Source organism: Canis lupus, chromosome 25, assembly GCF_003254725.2.
Source record: "Canis lupus dingo isolate Sandy chromosome 25, ASM325472v2, whole genome shotgun sequence".
NCBI classification, from domain to species: Eukaryota; Metazoa; Chordata; class Mammalia; order Carnivora; family Canidae; genus Canis; species Canis lupus.
In genome coordinates this window covers 645,227-673,186 of record NC_064267.1, presented here as the reverse complement: position 1 = coordinate 673,186, position 27,960 = coordinate 645,227, and the positions used below count along the sequence as shown (strand labels likewise).

Here is a 27,960-nt window from a genome sequence, read left to right as displayed (position 1 = left end):
GGACCATCCACCTTAAAAAGACTCACATATCCCATCCAAACCTGCAGATCACAATTCCCCTCAGCCTTTGAGGCACAGCCAACCACTCCCCTGCCTTAGAAGGACCTCCCCCCCAACTCCCTATCCCCATCCTCCAGGCCAGGCACACACCTCCCACCCCAGGTGTCACTCATTCCATCCCACCACCCCAGGGGGAATGTACTAGGCATCAACTTTACTCTCACACTTCAAGTACTTACTGTTTACTTTTAGCTATCATGTATATAAATCTCTCTCTTTTTTTTAGTTAATTTTAGACATACAGGAGAGTAAAGTAATACAAAGAGTGGTGCTTGGGTGGCTCAGTTGGTTAAGTGTCTGCCTTCAGCTCAGGTCATGATCCCAGGGTCCTGAGATCAAGTCCCTGGTCGAGCTCTTGGCTCAGCAGGGAATCTGCTTCTCCCTCTGCTCCTCCTCCCACTCATTCTCTCTCTCTCTCTCTCACTTTCTTGCCCTCTATCTCAAACAAATTAATAAAATCCTTTTATTAAAAAAAAAGTAATACAAAGAGTTTTTGTACACACTCCAACTTCTCCCTGTGTTAGCACCTTATGTAGCCAGCCACTGTGCAATAGTCAAAACCAGGAAGTTAACTTTGGTACAATACTATCACCTAAACTATGGGCTTTATTTAGATTTTTCCATCAATGTCCTTTTTTCCAGAATGAGATCCAATCTAGGATCCCTTCACTGCATTCAATCATCAGGTCTCCTTACTCTCCTCTAATCTGTGATGCAAGCAGGACACTTTGAGAGAGGCACTGGTCAAGTATTTTATAAAATGTCTCTGAACTTGGGTTGGTCTGATGTCTTCTCACAGCTGCACTGAGGTTGTTCATTTTCAGTAAGAATACCACAGACAGGATGTGCCCTTCTCAGGACATCAGGTCAGCAAGTGCATGATGTTATGGGTCTTATTACTGTTGATGTTAACCTTGATCACTTGGCTAAGGTGGCCCTTCCAGGATTCTCTACTATAGTTTCATTATATCCCCCTTTATCACAGTTAGAAAATATTTGGGGGAGATACTTTGAGGCTATGCAGATCTTTTGTTTCTCAAACTTTTGCCTTCTAATTTACCATTCATCAGTGGATTTCCTGCAGCAATTATACTCTGGTATTCTTTTTTTTTTTTTTTTTTTTTTTTATACTCTGGTATTCTAATGGCAACCTTTACTTCTCTCATTCTTTCTATATTTATTCATTAGAACTTTTCTGTAAAGAAAACTTGTCTCTCCACATGTACTTATTTCAGTCATTTACACTTCTCAGTATTAACTGCATGATATTTATTTTATTTAAAATTAGTATTAGGGCAGCTCCGGTGGCTCAGCGGTTTAGGGCCACCTTTGGCCCAGGGTGTGATTCTGGAGACCTGGGATCGAGTCCCACATCGGGCTCCCTGCAAGGAGCCTGCTTCTCCCTCTGCCTGTGTCTCTGCCTCTCTCTCTCTCTCTCTCTCTCAGTCATGAATGAATAAATAAAATCTTTTAAAAAATAAAAAATAAAAATAAAAAAATAAAATTAATATTAGAGTTATGCTATATATTACATCACAGAATATATAATTATGTTCTATCAATTAGAGATTATGTATAATGTATTATACAGGAATTGTATTAAATTATATAAGTTATATTAAATATAAATACTACCATTAATTATCCTGTTGCTCAAATTGTTCTAGCTTTGGCCACTGGGAGCTTTATTTGTGCTATGATTGATTTGCTTTACTGAATTAGAAGCTTTTGAAGATAAGAATCATGTCTTACTGGTTGTTTGGTCCCAGAGTCCTGAACACAATATCAAGGATATAGTGGATTCTCAATCATACTACTTAATATTTACACACATTCTAGTTTTTAAAGTGTTTTCAGATCTATTATCTTGCTTTTCACCTTGTTAAAAGGATGTACAAATGAATGAGTGATTTCTGTGTCTAGCCCAAAGAGATACCTAAGTTGAACTCACTTAAGAACTCGACTCTTACCTGACTTTTGCTTATTTGAATCTAGAGCTACTATCAGGCAAAATACTTGGTTATTTTAGCTACATCTAGTCACCACTTATTTTTTTTAAGCCTTTTATTTTTACATAGTTGACTTTTTTCCTTTTTTTTTTTTGTTAGAGGGCACAATGGTGTGGCAGGGGCAAAGGGAGAGGGAAGGAGAGAATCTTAAGCAGACTCCCTGCTAAGCACAGAACTCCATCTTTTGACCCTGAGATCATGACCTGAAATCAAGAGTTGGTAGCTTAACTGAGCCACCCAGGCGCCCCTAGTTGCCACTTTTGAGTCAGGCTAATTATGTATAGGATTCTAATGAGTAGATCTGAGGTTGTTTTTGTTTGTGTGTTTGTATTTCAGATCAAGCTGAATTTCCCTTGCCTCTCCTTTGGTCTGGATGGTGCTGGTCTACTATCATACACCAAGGTCTGAAGTGAACAGCATCCTCTGAACATTATTCTCACTTGTTGGGCAAAAGCTTCTGGGGTATGATGTGTAGCCATGAGCAGCTGGCCTCATTCTATAAGACTGCAGCTCATGGGCATCTGGGTGACTCAGTCAGTTAAGTGTCTGCCTTCAGCTCAGGTCATGATCCTGGGGTCCTGGGATCGAGTCCCCCAGCAGGCTCCCTACTCAGTGGGGACCCTGCTTCTCCCTCTGCCTCTGCCTCTACCTGCCACTCCCCCTGCTTTTGTGTGTATGCTTACTTTCTCTCTCTCTCTCTCTCTCAAATAAATAAAATCTTAAAAAAAAAAAAAAAAGACTGCAGCTCAGTTCTGGGTGTACAGGCATGAAGGTTGCTATTTACTTGCTACACTGCCTTGGAATGAACTACAAGGCAATAGACTGGGTTGGCTTCAAATGAAAAACAGTGTTTCCCAGTTATCAAAAGTAGCAAAGCTAGGAAAGAATATGGGGCACTCTGATCTCACCAACTGTATCAGAGGGGGACAGTCATGAAATGCCAGTGATTCTTTTATCTAGGAGGAGCCAAGAGGACTTTTGCTCTCATCCCCCCACTTCACACCTGAGCCTGAAGAAAGGTAATGGGTAAACAGTGTGTATAAGTAGGGTGACCATACAACATACCCTAGCCAGGATGCTTTTGAAAGTGAAAGAGGATATTATTATTAATATTATAGGGCAACAAGTATAAGTTGAAGCTGTCCTAAGGAAACTGGGATGAATAATCAATCATTCTTTATAAAACAGAATCTCTAGCTTAAAACAGCGGAGACTCGGGGCACCTGGGTGGCTCAGTCAGTTAAGTATCTGACTCTTGATTTCAGCTCAGGTCATGACCTCACAGTTGTGGAGCCTGCTTGAGATTCTCTTTCACCCTTTCCCTTTGCCCTAGCCCCAATTCCCTCTCTTAAAACAAAACAAAAACAAAACCACAATGGAAACTGGTAAACTCTTACTGAGCATATGTATACCTTCAGGAAAGCCCACAGCAATCCTTGGTGAGGTTTTAAGGGAAAATAGACTGTTTTATAACTGAATTAAATCTGCAAAGGGGTAAAACTGCTGGGTATGTGTAAGATATATTTGTGAAAGGGCATCAAGTGCTAGGAAAAGCAAAGGGGCACAAGTAGCCTAACCATTCCCTTCCTCCAATCAGGAAAAAGTGTATCTCTTTGCCTATGAACCAGCTGAATGGTATGTCTCCCTGCAAAATGGATTGCTATGTAGCATAAGCTCATTAGTCTTTCAAATCTTAAACATTTTCTTCTTTCAAGTCAAAGCCAATTTTAAGTATTCCGTTTAATAATTTCCTTCAAACATCTCATCACTTAGGTCATTTCCTTTTAAAAGACATGAAGCCATTAAAACAGAAAAATGGGGACTCTTACCAGGGAGGGTGTGTTCTCTGGAATGTTGCTCTCCTGTGTTTATTTGGAAACAGTCACAAACCCCATCATCTACCTGAGTTGTCTCCATGTGATCTGTAGTGGGAAACACCTCTTTGGCAACATGACATAATCCAGTATTATTTTTCCCATTCTACCAAGGAAGAAATGCAGCCTTTGTAAGGGTCGCATGACTTAGTTAAATTTCTGGCTTGAGTCAGTACGCATCCAGAGTTGGGATTACACATGCTGGATCCAGTCTTTCACCTTTAATGGGAAGAGTCAACATCCTGTTATAGGAGTATTTATCCTGAGTTCTTATTTTTTCACATAGGGAAATGCATTTCATGGTATCAATCTTTTCAAACCTAAAAAGCTAAAGGAGGGGAGCCTTCCACATACCCACAGTGGAAATAATAGCCTACAGGAAACCCACAGGGAAGATCAGGGATGATTAGATAAATCAATTATCTTACGGAAGAAGCCATGAGGATCTATGAGTAATCATTCTGACCTTGGAGTATCTAATAAAACCTACATTGATTACTTAGGTTAGAACCAGCCCCAAGAAGTGCTCAGCAGAGAGTGATTATTATTGCTATTGCTGTAAATACTAATAAGCAACAACATCAGCCTAATGCTGTGGGGAGAACTTACAACTGGTGATACAAAGCAGGTTAGTGACCTGCTAAAACCACTGACATTCCAGGAACTATTCAAGGTAAAGTCCATAGGGCTCCCAAAGAGTTGTTACAGGGAGGTCTCTTCATAGAAGTTTTCAGTTAATGAATTTAAAAAACATGATAGAATTTCACCATTTTATGGCCCTGATGAACGATCATGAAAACAATGATCATCAGTAGCTGCTAACACAATCAAACATTTATTTCTCACCCTATGTATTCACATAATACTAAGATGCACTCTTTATGAAAAATGAACCTAAATATGATCACAACTCTAAGATCTAATTACTAATTTTCTGGACATCCAGGGGATAGGAAATATTAAATGATCCCATGAAGATGGAATCTAAAATCCAAACCATGGGACAGTCTACAAGACAAATGCAGTTTCAACAGAGTGCAAAAAAAGAAAAAAAGGCAATATATATATTCTTAGAGACATATCAAAATAGCAAAATATGAACCTTCTTTGGATTTTTTTAAAAGATTTTATTTATTTATTCATGAAAGACACAGAGAGAGAGGCAGAGACACAGGCAGAGGGAGAAGCAGGCTCCATGCAGGGAGCCCGATGTGGGACTCGATTCCCGGACTCCAGGAGCACGCCCTGGGCTGAAGACAGGCGCTCAACCGCTGAGCCACCCAGGCATCCCCCTTCTTTGGATTCTAATTTGAATAAACAAAATCTAAAGAAAAGTCAGAAAATGATTAAGAAAATTTTATTTTATAAAGATTTATTTATTTACTTATTCATGATATACAGAGAGAGAGAGAGAGAGAGGCAGAGACACAGGCAGAGGGAGAAGCAGGCTCCATGTCGGGAGCCCGATGCGGGACTCGATCCCAGGACTCCAGGATCGATCACGCCCTGGGCCAAAGGCAGGCGCCAAACCACTGAGCCACCCAGGGATCCTCTGATTAAGAAAATTTTAACTTTGTGCTTGATCCTTAATAATATTGTCTTATTCTTTATGTGTAATGATGGTATTGCAATTACATTTTTTTCATTGTTGTTTTAGTTCTTGATCCTGTAGGTAAAAAAATGATTAGATGAGAACATAAGAGAATACAGGGGTGGGTAGATTTCTTGGTGAAGATACAGAAAGCACAAACCAAACCATAAAGGAAAGAAGTTAATAAACTGGACTTTTTTTTTTTTTAATAAACTGGATTTAAAAATACTATTTATCAAAAGACACTATCAGGGACACCAGGGCGGCTCAGCGGTCAAACATCTGTCTTAGGCTCAGGGTGTGATCCTGGGGTCCTGAGATCGAGTCCCACATCGGGCTCCCATGCAGGGAGCCTGCTTCTCCCTCTGCCTCTGTCTCTGCCTCTCTCTCTGTATGTCTCTCATGAATAAATAAATAAAATCTATAAAAAAAAAGACACTATCAAAAAATGAGTAAAATACTTAAATAGACACTTCACAAAAGAGGATGTACAAATGGCTAATAAGCCTATAAAATGGGGTTCACCATTATTAATCATCAGAGAAATGCAAATTAAAATCATAATGAGGGATCCCTGGGTGGCGCAGCGGTTTGGCGCCTGCCTTTGGCCCAGGGCGCGATCCTGGAGACCCGGGATCGAATCCCACGTCAGGCTCCCGGTGCATGGAGCCTGCTTCTCCCTCTGCCTGTGTCTCTGCCTCTCTCTCTCTCTGTGTGACTATCATAAATAAATAAAAAAATTAAAAAAAAAATCATAATGAAACATCACTATAAGCAGTAAAATGGCTTAAATTAAAAAGATGAAAAGCACTAAATTTTGGAGAGGATGTGGAACAACCAGAACTCTCAGACATTCCTGGTGGGAGTGTAAAATGAGACAACCACTTTGGAAAACCATCTGGCACTTTCTTAAAAAGGTCAACGTATCTATGACCGTGCAATCCCAATCCTAGGTATTTACTCAAGAGAAATAAAAATATATGTACACACACACACACACACACACACACACACACACAAACCTTGAATAGGAATGTTTATAGCAGTTTTATTCATACTAGTCTAAACTGAAAATAGCACAGATGTCCATCAACAGAAGAATGGATCGACCAACAAACATATCTAACTGAAATACACTAACTGAAAGAAGCCAGGAGTACAGAATTATCTCATTTATATGAAGTTCTCATAAATTTCATATAAATTTCACTTATGAAATTTATATGAAATAGGCAAAAATAACCAGCAGCAATAAAAATCAGATCAAGGGATCCCTGGGTGGCGCAGAGGTTTGGCGCCTGCCTTTGGCCCAGGGCGTGATCCTGGAGACCCGGGATCGAATCCCACATCGGGCTCCCGGTGCATGGAGCCTGCTTCTCCCTCTGCCTGTGTCTCTGCCTCATTCTCTCTCCCTCTCTGTGACTATCACAAATAAATAAAAATTAAAAAAAAAAAATCAGATCAATGGTTGCATCTCAATGCAGGGAGCTGACTAAGAAGAGGCACAAGGGGACGGGATGCTAAAAAACGTTGATATACCTTGAGACGGAGTTGCCAGAGTTCTGAGGATCTGAATGTATGTAAGCTACATGACAATAAAAATATTTTAAGACTTAAAAGGATTCTTCTCTGAATAATTATACAGAAATACCTTTTAAACAGGTGAAATTGTGTGCTATCTGGAGTTTCTTCAAAATAATCTAGGGTGGAGGCTGGGTACATATAAAGCAAATTTGGTCAAGAGTTGGTAACTGTTCAACCCCGGTGATGAGTACATGGAGGACCACTGCACTTTTATTCTCTCTGCTTTTGTTTCGGTTGGAAATTTTCCATGATAAAGAGTTGGGGGAGTAAGGGTCCCAGGGAGAGAGAGTCAAGGGAAGGAAGGTCAAGATCTGTGTCAATAGCCCTGAAGACATCTCTGAACATCAACATGGCTCAGTCACAGATATTGCTGTGATGACCCTGACTCATCAGAAAAGGTCAAGTTGAATGGAGTAAGATTCTTTTTGCAACTGAGTTTTATGTCCTACTTTTGGGGACACTTTTCAAACAAAATAGAAAAAGTCCAGGCAGACATAGGGGTGGTGACTTCCAGTGATCCGGAACATTCCTTGTGTAGAACAGAGCTCAGCCTGAGGACACCACCCAAATGATGGTAAGTGCATTATCATGATGGAGTGTTTGACCCTGCCCCAGAGCTGTGGGCAGCTCTACTGTGGCTGCTGCTCTTCACCAGAACTTTGGAAAGAGGAGCTCCCTACCCTGGAGCTTGGCCCGGGAGTTAGGAGGTGCTTGCCCAGCCTGGGCCACAGAGGTCTGTATGGTAAGCTCATCTTAGCCAGAACAACTGGGTCCAGTTTACGTTCCTTCAAAGATTTTGTGAGATGAGCTGCTTCTCTCCTACTGCTTTTTTTTTTTTAAGCCTCATTTCCAATGGAAAACAGATCCTTCATGGACTGGGTTATATTCCTCAGACCTGGAAGCATTTAGCTTAGCCATGTGGTCACTCTGGATCAAATCAGCTGTGTTTCCAGGTCTGCCTCTTGGCTCAAGCTGCTTAAAAGCCACTCCACGGTGTTATTCAGATATTTGAGCCTCATGCTGGGGAGAAGCCAAATGAAGCCTCCATTCCTAAGCACCTAGAGGATGGGGAGGCAGTCCTAGTCAACCCATTTACTTGGCACTCACCAGCATGGTAGGCTGATAAAAAGCCTTTGATGGGTGATGGAAATTTTAGAGATCCGGGGTCTGTTATCAGCCCAGTTATTTATCTGACCCAAGTAGCCTATTTTTAAAGAGTACTTCATGACATCTTTCTGGTAAAATAAACTCACTCACAGCTAAAGAGAGTAGGAGACGTTGAGCCTAAGGAGGGTGGCTAACAGGTCTGTCCCTGTCCCATTTCACCACACTGGGTCCCCTTAGCCCTCTGCAGGGGGCCTGGGACATAGCAGATGTTCAGTAGAGATTTAATTATTGGATAGATGAATGAGTAGCAGTAAATGCTACAGCACCTAGGGGTGGTTAAAATCACTGTTCATAAAAATCATCTGGAATAGTTAAAATGCAGATTTCTCAGACATCATAACTCCTGTTACAGATTCCGAACCCATAGGCCTGGGTGGAGCCCTGGGAGTGGCATTTCTAAATAATTCTTCTCAAATAATTATGTTTCCCACAGTTAGGAGCTCCCACTTTGGGAAACACTGTGTCTCACATCAGCAGGTTCCCTCAGGGTCTCCAGTTAGAAAACCCTCCCACCCAGGGGACATTTTTCCCTAGTCTGTGGTTCATCTGGATTGGGTTTGCTCTGCCCTTTTTTTCTAAGTAATCCCTACACCCAACACGAGGTCTTAAACCCGAACCCCGAGATCAAGAGTTGCACATTCTACCAACTGAGCCAGCCAGGGGCCGCTTCACTCTTTTTGACTCAATGGAGACAGGAGGAACATAGATTGGCAGCTGTTTGGTATCCTCTGATGGAAGGTATTACAAATGGTAAGTGCTATGAAATTCACAAGACCTTCTGAATAGAAAGCCTTTCCTAATAACCCATCCACTTTTCTTAATTATAGTTTTTCCTCCACAAGTCTTAGAAGTGTCCTGGAAAAAAAAACAAAAACAAAAACAAAAAACATTGGCTCACTTCGCAAAGAAACACTCAATTCCAACACTTTCCTTGCTGAATTCCTAGTCAGATGATTAGCCCTGCTGTTTTCAAACATTTCACTTTTGGGACCTTTATTCCCAGGAATCTGAAAGATGACACAAGGCCTCCCCTGTCACTTGCGTTGGCAGGCTCACCCTCCAGTGGCACACCTGTATTGTGTCTCAGGCAAAGACAACAGAGACAAAGGCACGCTTCATTTCAAGACACTGAGGTCAACCAGCATCTTTTGGATTCTGAGCTAATTCAAACTTCTTTGTGCTGTCAAATACATTAAGAAATTCTAACCCCAGAGGGAGTATTATTGTCCATATACTGAATTTTCATTCACTCAATTCCTATCAGTTTCACCAACACTCAGATCCAGGAGGGAGAAGATGGCTGGGTTTCGAGCCAACTCTTTGAGCAAATGAAGGTAAATTCAAACTCCCAAAATTATTACACAACAGAATGCCCAGTCCTGGAAACATTCCAAAGCCTTTTTTTAGTTACCCAGAAATGACAAAGGAAATTATTTACTCCAGGAAGGTTTGCAGATTGGTGTGGCTGCTAGATCCAAGAATGCATTTTTATGTCTTCCTCCCTATCCCTACTCCTGCCAGTAACTAAGTGACAGAATTATTGCTAGTTATTAATTTTTTTAATCATGTGATTTTCTTACAAAAGACAAGGACAAGTGTTGTTTCCAAAAAAAAAAAAAAAAGGCACATGATGGTTACATGAGATTCCATACAGCTGTTAAATGCTTCCAGCCCGTCCTATCCAGGGTTTTGAAAATTATTTATGCTTTTAATGGAGGATCAATTATTCAAGACAGAAAAAAAGGAGTCAGAAAGGAACTGGAATCTTAGAGATAACTAAAGTATAGCCCATAGGGCTCAAAGAATTTTGAGATCTATTAGAAGATATGTTTACGGGAATAAATGACATTTTCTATTCAGGGTAGGTTTTACAACAACTTCAACAGTATTTCTAAACAAAACTGCCTGACTTCAGGAAATGTCTTTTTTTTAACCAAACCCTGGTTTTGAATTGAAGTAGAAAAACTTTAGTCTTGTGGAGAAAATTACCTTCCTTTCAAAATATTTTCTTTTTTTATTTTAAGATTTTATTTATTTATTCATGAGAGACAGAGAGAGAGAGAGAGGCAGAGACACAGGCAGAGGGAGGAGCAGGCTCCATGCAGGGAGCCCGATGCGGGACTCGATCCCAGGACTCCAGGATCATGCTCTGCGCCAAAGGCAGGCACTAAACCACTGAGCCACCCAGGGATCCCCTCAAAATATTTTATTTCAAAAAACGTTTGAATGCTTCAGATTAATTTCAAAATAATATTCTTAAAAATCAGGATGCAAAATCCACGCATTTTATCCAATTTCATTTGGTAGGGAAGTAGAGGCAACCCAATGCCACATGGCACTTAAGACAAAAATTACAAATGACAGCGTTTATGTCTTTTTCCGGAGAGGTTCTGTGAAAACACATCAGCAGCTAAGGGTTAACAGCGGCCCTTCCACCCCCAACTACCACCGTTTTTCGAAACTGAAAGAATTCGACTTTTAGGATTGGCACAAACTGTAGCTACAGACATAAAACCCTTCCTGGAGTGGTAGTAAGTGGATGAACTGGTATTACGTTTTTAATGGCAATTCTGGAGTGCGGTGGTAAACACAAGGAACTAACTCTGTCCCCTGAGCCCAGAAAAAAAAGCTATATGGAAAGGCAGGGTTTTGCAACCTGCAGGGACCATTAGGTGGAAGGAAAGCCAATGATCCCTTATAGTATTTCATCATTGGTCACAACTCCTCTCCCACCTTGAGCTCTCCTTGGTTGAAGAAAGCAAATAGCAGTTCCAGACTTGTCAAAATACCTTGGGCTTCTTGGTCTGCTTTCAATTTGTTGGAATGTTGGCAGACACAGACTGGCTCACCAAAGAATGCCTTTGGCTGTGTCCAGTGGTCAAGTGTACCAGCCAGTTGCTTTAGGCTCAGTGGGAGCTTGGTGATGACCCAAGTGTCAGGCCTGGCTCTGAACTTCTCAGTAGGTTGGCCACAGGGTGGCCTTGGGAGGACTACTGAGGATTATTATTATTTAACTAGAGCTCAACACAGTCACATGTGTGTATTGGGAAAAGGAGCCCTGAAACTCAGCTAGCCCACCTGTTCATGTAACTCCTCCAATAGGAGACACTGGGATGGGCTTAAAAGATAGGGAAGGCTTTGAGTTGTGCCTTGGTTAAGGAAAGGAGAGAGATATTCCCAGTCAATTATCCAGCTTATGAAAAGGCTGGTGGAGAAAGGTAGAAGGAAAGAAGGCTGGGAAGGACCTCAAATGTCTGGGATTATAATACTACAACCCTCAAGCCCAAGGCAGTTTCTTCCAGGGAGCCCAGAGTGCTCTCACCCACAGGGGGCTCTTGGTACATCCACTGTGAAGTGAGGGATCCAGGAAGTAGATACCAAACAGCAGTTATTCAAGGATACAGTGAACATGTAATTAACCATCCAAACCTAAACCTCCAGACTGATAAGAGCAGCATTAATAATTATGCTGGGCACAAGTTGCCCAAACCTGTCTTGGGCAAACTGGAATGTTTGGTCATCCCAATTTCTCGAGCCCTTTCTGTGTGCCCGGCATCATGATAGGGTCTTGATTCCGGTCATTTAATTCCCTCACTCACTCCAGGGAGTAGATCCTTAAGGGACACACCTTGATGAGTCTCAAAAGCAGAACTGAGGGACGCCTCGGTGGCTCAGTGGTTGAGCATCTGCCTTCAGCTCAGGTCCTGATCCTGGGTCCAGGGATTGAGTCCTGCATTGGATTCCCTGCAGGGAGCCTGCTTCTCCCTCTGCCTGTGTCTCTGCCTTTATCTCTCACGAATAAATAAATAAAATCTTAAAAAAAAAAAAAAAAAAAAAAAGAATGGATTTCCTTTCGCATTCCACTTCCTACTCCAGAACCTTTTTCATCCACCATCAAGTTTAGAAAACCTCTGTTGATGCTCAGGGCATCCAGCTACTCTACTGCATACCCTTCCTAGTCACTGATATCCAGCTGCCACATGCTTTTGCTTCCCCCTCAAATTAAAGGCTTTGGCACTTGAATTTAAGACTTTCTCTGCACTCCAGGTCCTGCTGCTGTCCCTTTCACTGGCTCTGGCTTTGAAGTCTGCAGTGCATACCCCATGCGACTGCCAGGCCTCATCTTCCCCTGACCTCTTCCTCTGTAGGGCCTGAACCTCAGGGCGGCCCAGTCACCCACTGCTCCAACCACACCCTAGGCCTCGCCACAACTTCCTGTTGTATCTCCCCCATTCCTCATCTACCTGTTCTAAGTCACCCCAACAGTCCTCTAGTGCCTTCATTATGCTGTCAGTGGTGTGTTGGTCGATTATTAACATGCTCTTTGGAGAAGTACTAGATGCCGGGTTGTACATAAGCTTATGAATTTGCTGCCATGAAGGATGTGTAGTATACAATCTGCAAATAATAAAATATACCATACTCTGTATTGTAAATTCTGTCAGGCCAAGTGATTTTCACAAAATGCTTTCGTTAATTTTTGCCAAACTCTTCTAACTGGAGCTAACATATTACAGGGACTCAGCCTGGATTAGATGAATGGACTTGCATCCCCACAGACTTCTTTTCTCAACAAATGTATTTTTTCAGCAAATTTAACTGATAGCACTTACTGTTAAACTATTTCTTACCCTCAATCAAATTACATTCGTTCAACTGAAACTGTTCAGCTTCAGCAGCACAGTAGCACACCATAAACAATATTCCCAACAGACAGACATAAGCCACAGACCTCAAAAGCAGACAATGTACAATGTAGTACATTAGGAGGAAACTCATTAGCGATGCGTGTTGAGCATTAACTACTCTTGTTTTTCTTAATATAACTTACTTAATAGTTTATCTAATTTAATGGTAAAAAATGGTGGTATTTAAAAATCAGCTCTCAATGGGGCACCGGGTGGCTCAGTCGATTAAGCATCCAAGTCTTGATTTCAGCTCATGATCTTAGGGTTGTGAGATTGAAATCCCAGTCAGGTTCTGGACATGAAGCCTGCTCAAGATTCTCTCTCTCATTCTCCCTCTGTCCCTCCTCCCACTTCTCTTGGGGAAAAACAAAAAAACAAAAATCAGCTCTCAAAATCCCTGCAAATCTAAGCACCACTTCTCATGAACCAGAAGGGGAGGCTCCAAAACCTCACTGTGGCCACCACAACATCAAGCTTTTCCTCCCTTCCCCATCCCTATCACACAGAAGGATGGCCTACGGGGGACACATGGAGTTGGTGTCCTCCACTGTCTACTGGGAGAACATGAGCAGGGTGAAGTCAAGGTCAAGCAGCCTAAAAGGTCTCTCAATTTTCTTAGTATGGGTCCATGAAGAACTCCTTGGAAACCAATATCACAACTAGTTTGAACCGGGCACATAGTAGGTTTACAACTTAGTAACTATTACTCAAGTTAACAAGAAAAGAAAGGCCTACCCTTGGGAGTATAGGCCTGGCCAATTGTTTGCACTCCCCCACTTAAGAGATTAAGAGTGCAAATAAGAATGCAGAAAAGGTGGACATGAACCAGAAGCCTCTCCCACTCATCCCGCAGGACGTGCTGACTGTCCAAAAGCCCCATTAAGGAAACAAATCCCCAAAACCTACTATTACCTACACTGACACCAACTCACACATACAAGGTCTTTCTCCCGGACACAGGAAACCATCAGCAGACATTACCTCATCCTCTAATCCTCAAATCAAACCTGGGAGGCAGGTAGTAGTAGGTGTCCTCCACTTTCCTTATCTGTGGGGCAATCACTTCCCAAGCATCAAAGATCACACTGTGCAAATGTACCTAGTGTCCCTGACACCAGCACAAACCAGGCAATGGGCATCAGTGCTCTAGTTCTGCAACCAAGCACTGAAGTGCAGAATGGACCTCCCCTTTATCCCAAAGCAGCAGAAAGAAAACTCTGGTTTAAACTGGCCCACTGTGAGGCCTATAGTAAGCAGCTGTCTCAATGAAAGTCATCTCAGTGAGGCAATTTTCCTATAGTTACCCCAAAATGCTTGCAGAAACTAGCAGTACCAGTACCCAACATGGCTCCCATCCACAACTTTGAAGGTCTTTGCAAATTCTGAAAAGTTGCTTGTTTCGGGGACTGGAGCTCATGGAAGGAATGAGATGTAAAGAATGAATAGCTAAACCCTCACAAAGTTGCCCTCTTTCTTCCTGGAAGATGTAAATCCTTACTTTACACCAGTGGTTTCCAATGCAAACAAGACTTGCACTTTTGGGAGACAGAAACACGGTAAAGGTACAAATGCCCAGAAATTTCATTTAGCTTGAGCTTACGAGCAACTGGGAGGCTGGAGTAGGGGAGATGACAGCATCAAGCTGCCACTAGTCAAGCTAAGAAAAGTTGGCCCCAACCTCCTTTACTAGAACAGATGAATGGCTTCTCAGTGTGGAGCTTCTTCCACTGCCCCTCACAGGCAAAACTGCTAAAGCCAGGTGTCCACAGATAGCCTCCCTTCATCAGCCACCTTCAGGAACTAAGAGATCTCTTGAACTTCTGGATGTCGGTGCCACTCAGTAGCTTCCTCCAAAGGATCTAGATACCTTCGGCTTACACGGTAGCTGTCCCCATTTCACATCCGGTTTCCTGACCTATCACCTAGTCCCAATGGGACTCCCTGCCTTCTTCCTTCTCTCACACCAGGATACATACCTCCCCTTCCATTCCACAGAAACGTCGTTTTCCAGTTTAAGTAACTGGAAAACATCTGAGAGTCCATATATGTAAGTTATCATCAGTGTAAATTTTAAAAAAGATTTTATTTTACAGAGCATATGCATAGGAGCAGGGAGAGAATAGGGAGAGGAAAAGAATAGGGAGAAGGAAAAGAATCTCCAGCAGACTTGGTCCTGAGGAGCCTGACCCCACCACCCGGAGATCTTGACCTGAGCCAAAATCAAGCTTTAGACGACGCCTGACTGACTGAGCCACCCAGGAGCCCCACTAGTTTTTTATATTGAAATAATGAAATAGCAAATGGAGTAAGATATCTGGCATGACTGCACATTGGGATGTCACAGCCCAAGCTGGTCACAGGCTCATGGGCCTGTGATGAGCAAGAACAGACAATAAGTTCCATGTGCACGTTGATAGCGTCTAATTCAGAGACTGCTACTTGGTGCGATACATCTTGTAGAGCCAGCCCTTCACCTACCTAACCACACCAACCAGTGTACCTTTAACTAGCACATCATTGTGAGGAGCCAGCTCAGACCTGAAGAAACAATAGCTAAGGCAAAGTCCTTCAGTGTGGCAGGTTCACTGGTCAAGAAAGTCCTGGGCACACATCCTGATTTTACCGTCAGCAGTCTGGTCGCAGCAGGGGCCTATCTATGTTCAGCCCAAGAAGTTTGTCCTTTTACATGAAGCACCGAGTTCCAGCCCCGGGATCCACCCGGGGTATCTTTCCACTGCATTGCTTCCTCTGATCAAGTGATGTCAAAACTTGGGAGTTGGCCTCAGTCAGTAACATTAGATGCACAATTTTGTGTATATGCACAGAAGGTTGTGAAAAGAGCCTGCTGGCTTGAGTTCTGGCAGTACAATCAGAGCATTTCTCTGCATTTGTGCTAGAGAAGTTTTCAAAGTCATCTGTGCCTGAGCCCCAGGGTTTGGGAGTAAATGGTTTCATCTGTTCTATACTCTGGGCTTTCTATCATGTTTTAAAGAAACAGCTAGAAGGAAGGGAAACCAACCAACCAACCCTGAAAGCTGGACAGACCTGGTGTCCTAAACAGATAAACATTAGATTAACCTATCTCCTTGTTGCTACTCTCATTCATTCACTTGCCTTGTAAATGAGTCAGGGGCAAGGAAACTGGGCTTTGTCCTGGCTTTAAAAAGCATTTTAACCATATTAATCTAATCCTAGCTCATTCCTCAGGCATTTTCTAAAAAAAAAAAAAAAAAGCAAACATATAAACCTCCAACCAGTGCCCACTTAGAGGACACAATCCTCCCTCTTCAGCAGGGTTGTGAAGAAGGGACAGGAGCTACATGTGGCCCTGAAAAGCCACTGCTCCTTCTGCACCAGCCAGCGCCCACTCTGTGCCCTCCAAGCCAGGACTCTCCTAACCTGCCTTTAGCACAGTCTGTTCTCACGTGAGAGTCAGTATGCCCAAGGATTAATTACTATGCAGGATATAGTTTCAAACATTCCAAAGATGAAGTACCCTGGGGTCATTTATTATCAGGGATTTTACTTGTTCTACAACTAGCAGGGGGACGGTTTCCCCCCGTCTGCCCTCTTCCCCGCAAGGGAAATATCAGATCTTAAGACACCATGCCACTGTGGCTGACAAGGTTTAACTCAAGCTAAACATTAAACACACACACACACACACACACACACACACACACACACACAAACCCACTCATAAAGAGCTTATCCTCACAATTAGGAAAGAAAGACACCAAACCATTTAAACATAATTTATGTACATTTATGGCTTTATACAATAATAGCAAAGATTGTTCTTGTGTCTGTAATTACATCAGCATCATCAGGCACTTCTCAGAGAGTATCGGAACAAGAACATGGAATCTGCGCTGTTACTGAACTCGAGTAGTGAAATGCAGGAGGCCATGGCCATGTCCTGACAGGACTCCTAGGGCCAAACCTGACCATACTGCCAGGATCTGTGCACACCACCCGCAGGGAGGAGGCCAAGAGTAATGCAAGGCTGTTTCATTTGCATAAACCACATTGCATTTTTTAATGAATGATTACTCCCAAACCAAAACCACTAGAAAAATTTCTCATTTAAAAGTCAGTTATAAATTAAGAACTCTTAAGAGCTGAATGTGAGAATTTCAAGTTAAGTCTGGGGAAGGGAGAGGGGTGTTGGTAACATATACCCAGGAGTTGAACTCAAGTCCAAATTATATACCTTTGGAAAACTTTTTTTCCATTTTAAGTGTCCTTTTCTTCTTGGTACATTCCATTGATTTACTGCCAACTGGGATACAACATTTGCTAATTAATTTAGACTCTGTCAGTTTGCTGAAGCGGAACTTTGCAAGTACTGCATCTATTACCTAAATATATTCCATACGTCTATATTACGGAAACAATACTTCATATTTAAAATATCAGAATAGCTCTATAATACAATATGCTTTTAATAACAGTACAAACCAGAGGAAATAAATCAAACAAGGCTGCATAGGTGATATCATTTGCACATTTCACAAAGCAATCATGTACAATAACTGATATACTACTTATTCCAGAAAGTCAGTATTCGTACAGAAAAAGAATTACCAGAGGTCACATAATGTTTTTTTTTTTTTTTCAAAATAGACAAGGTGCCTTTCACTGGACTTCACTGTACCCCAGAGAGATACCCAAGATTCATGTTAGAATCCCAACACAACAAAGAATTTGAAGGGGAAAAAAAGGTATTTACACAGACTAAGGAGGAAGAAACATCTTTTTAAAAATTACTCTAGGATGTAGTTAAGATTTTAAGAGCGATTTCAGCTGTAGTTGCCTCTTTATTGAACAATGGGGTGTCTAAGGCTCATCGTGTGAGGGCATGGAGGAGGAAAAAAGGTGGACATGGCAACAGGAATAAGAACCCAAGTATTCTGGCACCAAGTTCTATTACATATGCAGAAGGCACTGCTTAGAGGAACGAGGGTTTCCAAAACCAGACATATTTTGGAGTGGCCAACAGTGAAGATAGTTGGAGAGGCGGCTACTGAATGAATCTTCAAAATAGCAGAAGTCACAGTGGAAAGCTTACAATAGAGCTGGCCCTCCTATAGAAAATCTTTCAGAAACACTTGTGTTCTTGTTAAACACGTAGGAAAAACCAAGCCAACAGATCAGCAACTCACATGCAAGACAAAGCAAGTGGGATCTGGGCTAAGTACACAGAAAGAAATCAGAGCCTTCTCAAGAAGTCAAGAGGAACTTTTTAGTGCACCTGCTTCTTTTATTGTGCTGACTTAGGGCATTCCACATGACCTGAAGATACCGATGGACACAAAGCCAAATTAACATTGGTCTGTTGGTTGTAGGTCAGTGCAGAATATTAAAACATCATGATGCAGAATTATAGTTCAGGTTGCTAAGGGCTAAAGAAATTCTCCAATTTTTAACTTACATTGAGAACTTTTAAAATAAATTCAAGAAAACAACATACAGCTGGTGTGTTAGGTTTTCAAATGAATTGATCCAATTTTTAAATAAGCTCTATTCCCTTTGGTAGCCATCTGCACACAGGGACACAAAGCATTCTGCCAATCACTAAAGTCCTATTTTAAGTTTTCCTCCATCCACCTGTGTTTCCACAGTGTGCTAAGTAATCTGTGGGACAGAAGGGAGAGAGGGATTAAGTGTGAGTCTTAACATAATCCTTTGAGGCAGAGCTACAAAACCAACCTCCACCTAGACCAAAATAAGAGCAAAGTAGTATGAGGGAAAACACTTGCTAAAGCTCAACTCAAAAAAAAATAAAAATAAAAATAAAAATAAAAATAAAATAAAGCTCAACTCAAAAAGGTTAAGTTGATCAAAACTCCCAATTTGAGAGAAGAGCACGGTTTTAGACACAGGACTCCTTTTCTGATCCACAAACATCACAAGGCCCCTCAGGAGTAACTGAAATGACACAGCACACGGACATTTATCAGAAGACTCAATGCTCTGGCGGTGCACTCAGATCACGGGATAAGAGGAGCAGATAGAATTTCTTTCAAACACGTACATAAAAACATATTACGTTCTCCTAAACATGAAACGCAAAATGTCCACAACTATACATTGCTCTCTTGCCAAAACAGAGCCAGAAACGTTGAGTATGCAAGTACTAATTACAATGATTTTTAAGATTAGTCAGAAACAACACCAAGTAGCATCCCAAAGTGTAAAACCAGTTAAACACGTATAAAATCAGTACTAATCCAGTTAGAAATACAAAATGAAAATTATGGATGCTGCCTCCAATATCTGGGATTCCACAAATTTACAAGCAGACTATGTAACAAAGTAGACTCTAGTTTTAAGAAAACATTACAGTTCAATATCTATTCCAAAAATGATCTCAAGTCCCAACGATAACATCAAAAATCATTTATCCGGAAATTAGAACCATTTAAATGTTTGTACAAATTTGCAAATAACAAAATAAACAAAAAAATAGAAAAGACCTGTACAAGGCTGGCATTTAAACTATTTTTCCCCGAAAGGTGTTTGACGAGTCCATTATTCAGCAGATTGATAACAGGCTATTGGTTCTCATGTGAATCGTGTGGCTGTGTGAACAGGCCCAAAGCTGTTCCACAGAGGCGCAGGATGGAGGAGAGTTGGTTCTCTGTAGTTCATCTGTTCAGCAGAACACAGGTAGCACAAACCAAAGTTTAACTTATCAAAGACATGAGACCATCACAGTATTACAAGAAGAGTATAAACTTTCCTTGGACCAAATGGATATTTAAAAAATAAAAACAAAAACAAAAATACACACAAATACAATTCTGTAGCTACTGCTTATGTACAAAAACTTGAAAGCACACCAGGATCCGAATGTCTTTTCTGCAATTATATGGTGTAGTGAGTTTGGCACTTCATTGTAATGAAATTTCCAATGGCACAGTCCTTATCTACAGCAGCACATAACCTGCAAACATCGGGCAAACTTCCTGTACAGGAAAAGTGTCTTCACTGCCAAGTCTGACGAAAGGAAAAAAGAAACACTTTTCTCTCTCTTTCTTTTCTTTCTTTCTTTCTTTCTTTCTTTCTTTCATCAAGAAAACGAAAAGGAGGGGTGAAGGACATCTTTGGACTGCTTCTCTCAGTTCCTGCTGTCAGACAATCTGAAGTACTTTTAAGTGTAGCCTAGAAAAAACACACAATGAAAATACAGCCAAATTAAAATCAATTCAATTTAACATTTTAGAGTGACAGACACAGGGGGCAGGGGCACGGTGCTAGGGCTTTTGAAAACAGCTCTGAAATCATTCAGTGGGGAAAACTCTACTTAAGAAAACAAAAACAGGGATCCCTGGGTGGCGCAGCGGTTTAGCGCCTGCCTTTGGCCCAGGGCGCGATCCTGGAGACCCGGGATCGAATCCCACGTCGGGCTCCCGGTGCATGGAGCCTGCTTCTCCCTCTGCCTGTGTCTCTGCCTCTCTCTCTCTCTGTGTGTGACTATCGTAATTAATTAATTAATTAATTAATTAATTAAAAAAGAAAACAAAAACAAAACAACAAAAAACTGCAGTATTTGATTTACATCAAACATATTCATTTATTGACCAGCTACCATCTAACTGTCAAAAGAAAATCTTTAAAGCAGTCAGAGAGAGGAAGTTTCCTTATGCTTAAGCTCAAAAAGAAAAAAATTCTGCTGCAAAAGGGACAGAGAATGTATGCTAAAAGATGTTTCTCTGTAAGGAACAGCCAGCTGACATCAAAAAAGTCCCAACTATGTAAGGTATGTGGCAAGGTACCGTGTTCCTATCTTTTAAGCTCTGGCTTCAGAAAGTCTTTTGATATTGGGGTGATCTTACCTGTCCACTAACTCACTCTTAGCCTGACACCCAGCTATGTGTCGTTGTCTTGACGCTGTGCGGGAAGCTTTGGTTGGGCAACACATTGTCAAAGTTAAAATCCAAAGTATCTCCATCCATGAGGTCGTTCCGAATGATGGACTCCATGTCACAGTCCAAGCGCTCAATAAACATGCCATCCAAGTCACTGGGGAGCTTCTCCTGGTGGAGCAGGCCCATCCTTCCATAGCCATTGCAGCTGCTCACAGAGGAGTAGGCTCCCAAGGTGTTCATCTGCATGGGGTGGGACAGAGGCACTTGTAAAGCTGTCTTCACTGGGGCCAAGCGGTTCATACCCGAGGTGTGGGGCATGGTGTTGACAGTGTGGGGCAAGGCACGCCCATTAACTGCAGATGTTGGCTGGCTATGTCCAGGGTGGGTGTGGGAGCTGGGGCTCATCATTTTGTTATGAGATGCCTGGCTGCCATAAGTTGACATGACCGAATTAGGGCCCATCAACACATTCTGACCAAGGACCCGGCTGTTGGGCTGGGTGACCCCAGGATCAACTGCTGTCATAATGTCATTATGGGGAGGAGAATCAGAAGTAAGCAACTCCTTCAAGAGTCCTGGTGCACAGTTATACTGATTCATACCTCCAAAGCTCGATTTGTTGTCCTGAAGTGTTTGCATAGGCATCTGGGGCAAAGGACTCATGCTGGACTGACCATATGTATATTTTTGGTAGTTTGGGCTGGGTGAATTCAGACTGGTGTTTGGCGGTGCAAATGAGTAGCATGGTGTCTGTTGCATTATGGTGCCAGGTGAAGACTGGGTTGAAACAGTTAATGGCGTTGGTGATGAGAGAAGGTTGAGATTATCCAGAAGATTTTCCATATTTTCAGGATTGCTTATCTCAGACAGGCTAGGTAGAGTAGAAGCCATCTTTGCAGCAGACGGTGGGTACACCATAGAATGCACATCGCCATCTCCAAGATCATCCTGTTCGGTCATAATGGGAGAAAGTCTCCCACTAATAGTACTAGCATTTGAGCTAGTTCGAGGGCGAAACGTACTCCAGTTATCAAAGTCATCGTTGCTGTGAGAGCCTGGACTCGCAGGCCACTTAGAAAACTGAGATCCTGGGCTGTCCCCAGCACCCTCCTGGCCAGACTGAAGGGATGCTTTTTTCTTAGCAGCTCTGCCCCGGCTCTTAGCAAATTTACTGTTGTTGTCCATGGAAGCAGCTCTTCTCCGGGGGGATTTTCCACTCTTGCCTCCCTCTGGATTGAGCATCCACCAAGAACTTTTTCCAGTTCCTTCATTCTGCACACGAATGAACTTGCTATGTAGGGACAGATTATGACGAATTGAATTCTGTAAAGCAAAACATCATGTTAGAAACACAGTACTTCTCCAGTTGGAATACTTACTATTCAGTGTGTGTGTGTGTGTGTGTGTGTGTGTGTGTAAACACACACAAAAAAATTTGAAGTTTGTGGTACAGATTTCAACCCATACAGGTTCTGAACTCCACTATAAAAGAGCTCAAACCAGTACAAGAAAAATAGTATCTTATCTTAAAAACAGGATCTGTATCTTAATGAAATGAAGGGACAAAATTAAATAAACATATTCTTATTATAAACATATTCTTTTATATGGCTGTATTTTATAGAGCAATTATAGGAACTGGTTTTAAAACCACTTAAATCTTCGCTTAGTTAATAATGCTATGCAAATAGCACTCTACAACAAAGTGCTATCAAAAATTCTTTCCATTCTATCACCCCTAAAACTACTGCCAATTCTCTTCAGATTGCACATATGCAATTTACAAAAGTGAGAAGTTTTATATTACTGGGCCCACGTGATTATGGGAAAGAAAGAAGTGAAGCAGGATATATTCTTAGTTTAAGAATTAAAAGCTTGAAAACTACTAAGACTTAGATTCCTTTCTACCTTTCAAGCCCATTAGGCCAAAAAAAAAAACAAAAACAAAAAACAAAAAACAAAACAAAACAAACAAACAAACAAAAAACACCATTAGGCAAACATAGGTAAATATAAGGCAAACGGGATCATAGTTCCTATTTTAGAAAACCGAACTGCCAAAAAAGGGAAAATTTCAATTCTAGTGTTCTTCACTGCCCCCTCCTCCCCAAAATAACCAGTAGTATGCACCACCTAACTCAAGGTCACTGCATCAGAGGTCCTGCTCTGTCTAAAAAGACACGGGGGAGCGAGGGGACACATGGGACGGGACAGGATGGGATGGGATAGTTACAAAGAGCTCTAGACTTCAGTCACTAAGTACAGCTGTTCAATAACTAAATTGTGCCATAAGGATCCCTAACACATAAAGAAAATCAACTTAACTTTGGGAAACTTGCTTGGCCCCTAGATCTTAAGTTTCCTTATCTGTAAAGGAAATAAATAATAGACCCACTTAAGGCTATGCTATGGATTAAATGAGATACAGACTATAAAATGTTCAGTGGTGTCTTGGGCACATGGTAAGTAAGCAGTCACTAAAAAGTAGGTACTAGATTCCAACTTTGAGGGCACAAGAATATTGTCATTATGAGCCCTGCTCACCCTCTTCCTATTCACTGGAGTGTGGGTAGGAGCTTAGGGGTATTACAAACACAAACTCACAACTCCAAACATACACACAAGAGGCCAGAGACAGTCTCAAGCTCCAGTAAAGCAGAAAAGTCAGGATGCAAAGAAGGAAGCCCCAATTTGATTTCTCTAATGGACAAGTGGTGAGACTGTCAGCATCTGGAGAGTCTCCAGGACATACGGAAAAGGAAAAATGGGCTCCAAAGAAGGGACTCCAATGAACTCCTGTCCCTTGCCTTGTAGCGTTTTGTTCCCCATACAGAACAGGGCACATAGGAGACCCTTAGAAACTGCACATTCAGTAGCCTCTGTCAATCAGGCCTCTGAGCTGAAGTTCAGGAGCAGGATTTGGGGGTGTCCTAGACACCTGGGAGCAGAGCCTTGTGCAGGACTCCCAAGCCTTCCCTGGCGCCCTCTGGCAACTGGATACAAAGCTAAGCAGTCTGGGCCCCCTGGATATCTGTGGCCCCTCGCCCCAACCACGAAAAGGTTCTGGTAGGATCTGTGGTCACCCAGGGATGCAGCCACAATGCCCACATCCTTATGCCATCAATGTGGCATGTAGATGCTTTTGAGTGCTGATTGCTGCGCCAACAAAAAGCCTTTGCACAGCAGGTTGAGGCCAGGGCTTCAACAAAAACTATGAATACAAGTTCTTTCTTATTAAAAAGAGGTTGAAAACAGAAAAGAAAAATAAATCTCCCTTTCTAAAAAGAGATGCAAAAATCAGAGCAGAGTGAAGCCGGACATCCAGGGCTGAGAAATCCATATTTCAAAATGCCCTCTGACCCTCTGTACTACATTCCACCCAAGGATTGCAACAGAGCAGCGACGTGACAGGCCCTTCTGCCAGGGCATACAGTGAGTGTGGGTCAGATGCAGCCCTGAACAAACAGGAGCTTCCAGGCTGGGTGCAGGGTAGGTGTACAAGTGAATGGTATGCAGGTTTCTCTTGTTCCCTAGACTCTCTTCTTTCTTCTCGCCTCTTGACCTATCCTCAACTCAAGACAAGCTTTGAGGAAGACTTAACTACATATAAGAACCCTTAAAAGAGGCCCAGTACTACATTTCTACACTGGCCTAATTTCATTCCCAGAAGAGTCTCCAAACCCTACGGAATGGTCTTAAACACACACACTTAGTGAATGCTCCAAGAGCCACAGCCTTGTCTCCTGGGCCCACCAACACCAGCAAACCAAGTTCTAAATTTGTCTTTAAAGAGGCAGGCCTGTCCTTGGGATGGACCTGGAATGGAGCCAAGTGCTTGACCCTGTGACATGTTATATAGGCTGAAAATCTGGACGTTTGCACAATATTCCATCATGACTATCTTGTTCTTGGAACACAACAGACACACAGATAAGCCACAAGGAAATCTCTGGAGGAAAGGAAGCTTGACTCCTGTCCCTGTCACATTTCGTTAATGATAAAGGGGGAAGATCCTCCTAGATAAGAGCTTCCTGGCTGTCTGCACTGACTGGTGGAGAGGGTGGTACAGCTCTACAACACACCTAATTAGATCAGGTTGTTTGTAACCGCAATTAGAACACATTTTTAACAAGACTGCAGAATATGTAATGATGAAATCTTTAAAAAGTTCAGGAAGCATTCACAAACTCAGGTGGGATATACAGTAACTCACTCCTTAGACTTGCCCCCTCCTCCAAAAAGGGGGTCCCCGCAGCAATTACCTACTTATCAAAACATCACACTCCCTATTTTTCTAAGAGGACATTTCAGGTCGCTCTTTGAGTAAGAGTTGTCTTCTAACTTTGCCAACAATTAAAAAAAATTTTTTTCCAAACAGGAAAAGGTCTGCTGTGCAGGGCTTGTTACAAAAATTCCTGTTTTTCATACAGCCAGCAGGGCTCTGGTGAAGGGGGCGAGGGGTGGGGTGGGTGGGGGAGGTGAGTAGGCAAGTCTTGTAAAAATGTGTGTTGCTATTAATGGTATTATGTCTGTAGATCCCTGCGGGACAAAGCCACGACCGGAGGAAACTGCAGTTCTCCCATGAATCGTGCCGCAGAGCCACATGCGATTCGTCAGTGCTTGGAGATATTCAGTTCTCCATCTATGAAACAAAGTAGTACCTGAGGAATGAGGCAGGCTGTAAAGACAGAAAACTCAGGCACTGCAAACCACTTACCTAAATCCTGAGTTTTTACATGATGCCATTAGTGCCACCCCTCGCCCCTCAAGACACATCAGCAAATTTCCTCTCCACCAGCTATATTTCTCTGCAGCCTGGGCTTTTTACTAATGCTAAGCTGGATTTCCTTTGCACATACCCTCTCTGCAACCTGCTCCCAGACCTTCCCCCAAGCAAGCACATTCTTCTTGGGGAGCTTGACTTGAGGAACCCAGTAGGCCATATTGGGGGCAGGAGTAGCTGCACAAGGTATGTGCTTGTTTGTCCACCTGTTTCTAACTCCCAGGTGTTTGACTTCATGAGATCTTAAAGGGCAAGGGCTAAAGTATGTTTTTATTTCCTAATCTTAAAGCGCCTAGCAGACGCACTGTGCATACACACATACACACAACTCTGCACACAGGACAGAGTCAATGAATGTTTATTGACTGACATCCCAAACAAACTACAAGAAAGATGTAGTCTCTTACACATCTTTGATCCATCTGTTCATGTACCAATTCGTGCCAAATAATATTTACTGGGACCTATTTTGTGCTAGCTAGATGCAGTGAAGGACAAGAGAAGGAATTAGGCAGAGGCTGCCCTCGAGGTGTTTTATGATCTACCTGGGCAAGAACAAGTCCGCCTAAACAGCCACTGGAACAGAAAGTGACTCACAAACAACTGTCTAGGAGCACTGACATTTTCCTGCCAAAGGCCACCCCCCCACCTCCTCCTCCAACTTCTCTCTCATCCCAAATGTCCCTTCCTTCTGGAATCATCCCATCCTACAGCTCTCTAACACAGGACCTTGTTTACTCACCACAATTACGATTCTGCTATGTGTGGTCCCTTGGGGGTGTGTCTGGCTCCCCACTACACTGTAAGCTGCATGAGCTCAGGACCTGGTCTGTCTTCTTGTACACTGTATCCTCACCGCTCCATCACCAAGAGGCACTCAAGTATCTGTTGAATGGATTAATAGGTTCTACATTTACAGGGTTGTTGTGGAGATGAAATGAGATAACACGTGTAAAGTGCTTACCTCAATCAATATTAGCTGTTGTTACTATTAGGATAATGGTATCTATAAAATAACACGTCTGTGTTTTAAAGACTTATCTGTATTATAGCCACTAGTCTTCTTTATGATCATACTTTGCACTGTTGCCACTTAACGTAAGGCTTTTACATGTTAGGTACTGGAAAAATAAACCAATTTAGGGGTAAGAATAAGGTGTTTTCTCTCTGCACTAGAGAGTGTCTTGGGTGCTGTGGATAGATGTGGATAATGAAGGAATTCAGATATCAAAGTTGGTCTATTACTACCCTTACCAGTGAGTGTCACAAGAATCCTGAAGTTTCCTAAAGGTGTTGTCACGGAGCCTTGCATGTGGGCATCACACAGAGTTGCGGGTTCTCCATGCTCTGGACCCCAGCCAGTGTGTGATGGGGGGAGCAGTAGCAGGGATTACACAGGCCACAGTCAACAGACCAGTCAGGTGGCTCCTCAGAGGGGTGGTTACGACTGAGCCCTGCTAGTCACCCGCTTCCCTGGCAGAAAGAAGCCAGGCTCTGAGACTGGCCCCTGGAAACCCTGAAGACACAGGACAGAAACTGCCCTTCCCCAGGATGCTCCCAGCTGTACTATCTAAAGCAATAATCAGAGAGCCACTGAAGCACAAGCAAGAAGAAATCCTCATTCCTTTCATTTACATTTTTAAACTCCTTTTTAAATCTCTATTTGCAAATGTGTTGTATAATATATGTAATGTATTGTACAGTACAAATGAATAAATGTAACACTGGAAAAGTTATGTGATTTTTACAAAAACTTTTAGAGACCACTAGTCTACTAGATGCCTGAACAAGGAAAATCAAGGGAGCAGAACTAGCCCTAGAGTCAAGTCTAGCAAACGCCTTGGCCCACAGACCTGGGCTGAAGGAATGGTCTTATCTAGGCCTCAGTTTGCACCTCTCCTCCCCTGCCCTGCCCTGGGCTCCTTCTGGATCACTTCTAGGTACTTTGGACCCTCACGACCCTGAATTCTGCCTTCTGACTCAAACTGCCAGTTTGGCTCCATCTAGCCTGTCCATTAGTGTGTGTGCAGACCACTACCTCTCAGCCATGGGTCTTGCCATCACTCCACTTTTTTTCTGCTTGGCAGTTTTAAGATCACTCTGGTCTTTGTGTTTAACCAAAAATAAAACATAACCATCAACTTATATTGGCCTTCATACTTTATGTCTGCATTTTACTTTATACACGAACTACTTCTAATACTTCATCTCATTCCACACTTGGAAGATCCCTATAAAGCAGATATTATTGGCAGCCTTGGATTAGAAATGGGGAAACTGAGGGTCAGAAAACAGATTGTCTAACTAGGACCCAGACCAAGGTTTCATGA

At 42.4% G+C, this 27,960-nt stretch overlaps 1 protein-coding gene across 1 annotated transcript in view; it reads right to left on the bottom strand.

Moving 5' to 3' along the window:
• Positions 1–16,717: 16,717 nt before the first annotated feature.
• The window catches only part of FOXO1 (forkhead box O1), a 104,699-nt gene continuing 93,456 nt past the window's right edge, over positions 16,718–27,960 (bottom strand). The window contains exons 2-3 of the mRNA XM_025462396.3: positions 20,815–22,170; positions 16,718–20,140 (exon numbers count right to left, since the gene is read on the bottom strand). Coding sequence (XP_025318181.1) covers positions 20,833–22,170 — 1,338 coding nt within the window. The 3' untranslated portion in view covers positions 16,718–20,140; positions 20,815–20,832. The remainder of the gene's footprint in view (positions 20,141–20,814; positions 22,171–27,960) is intronic.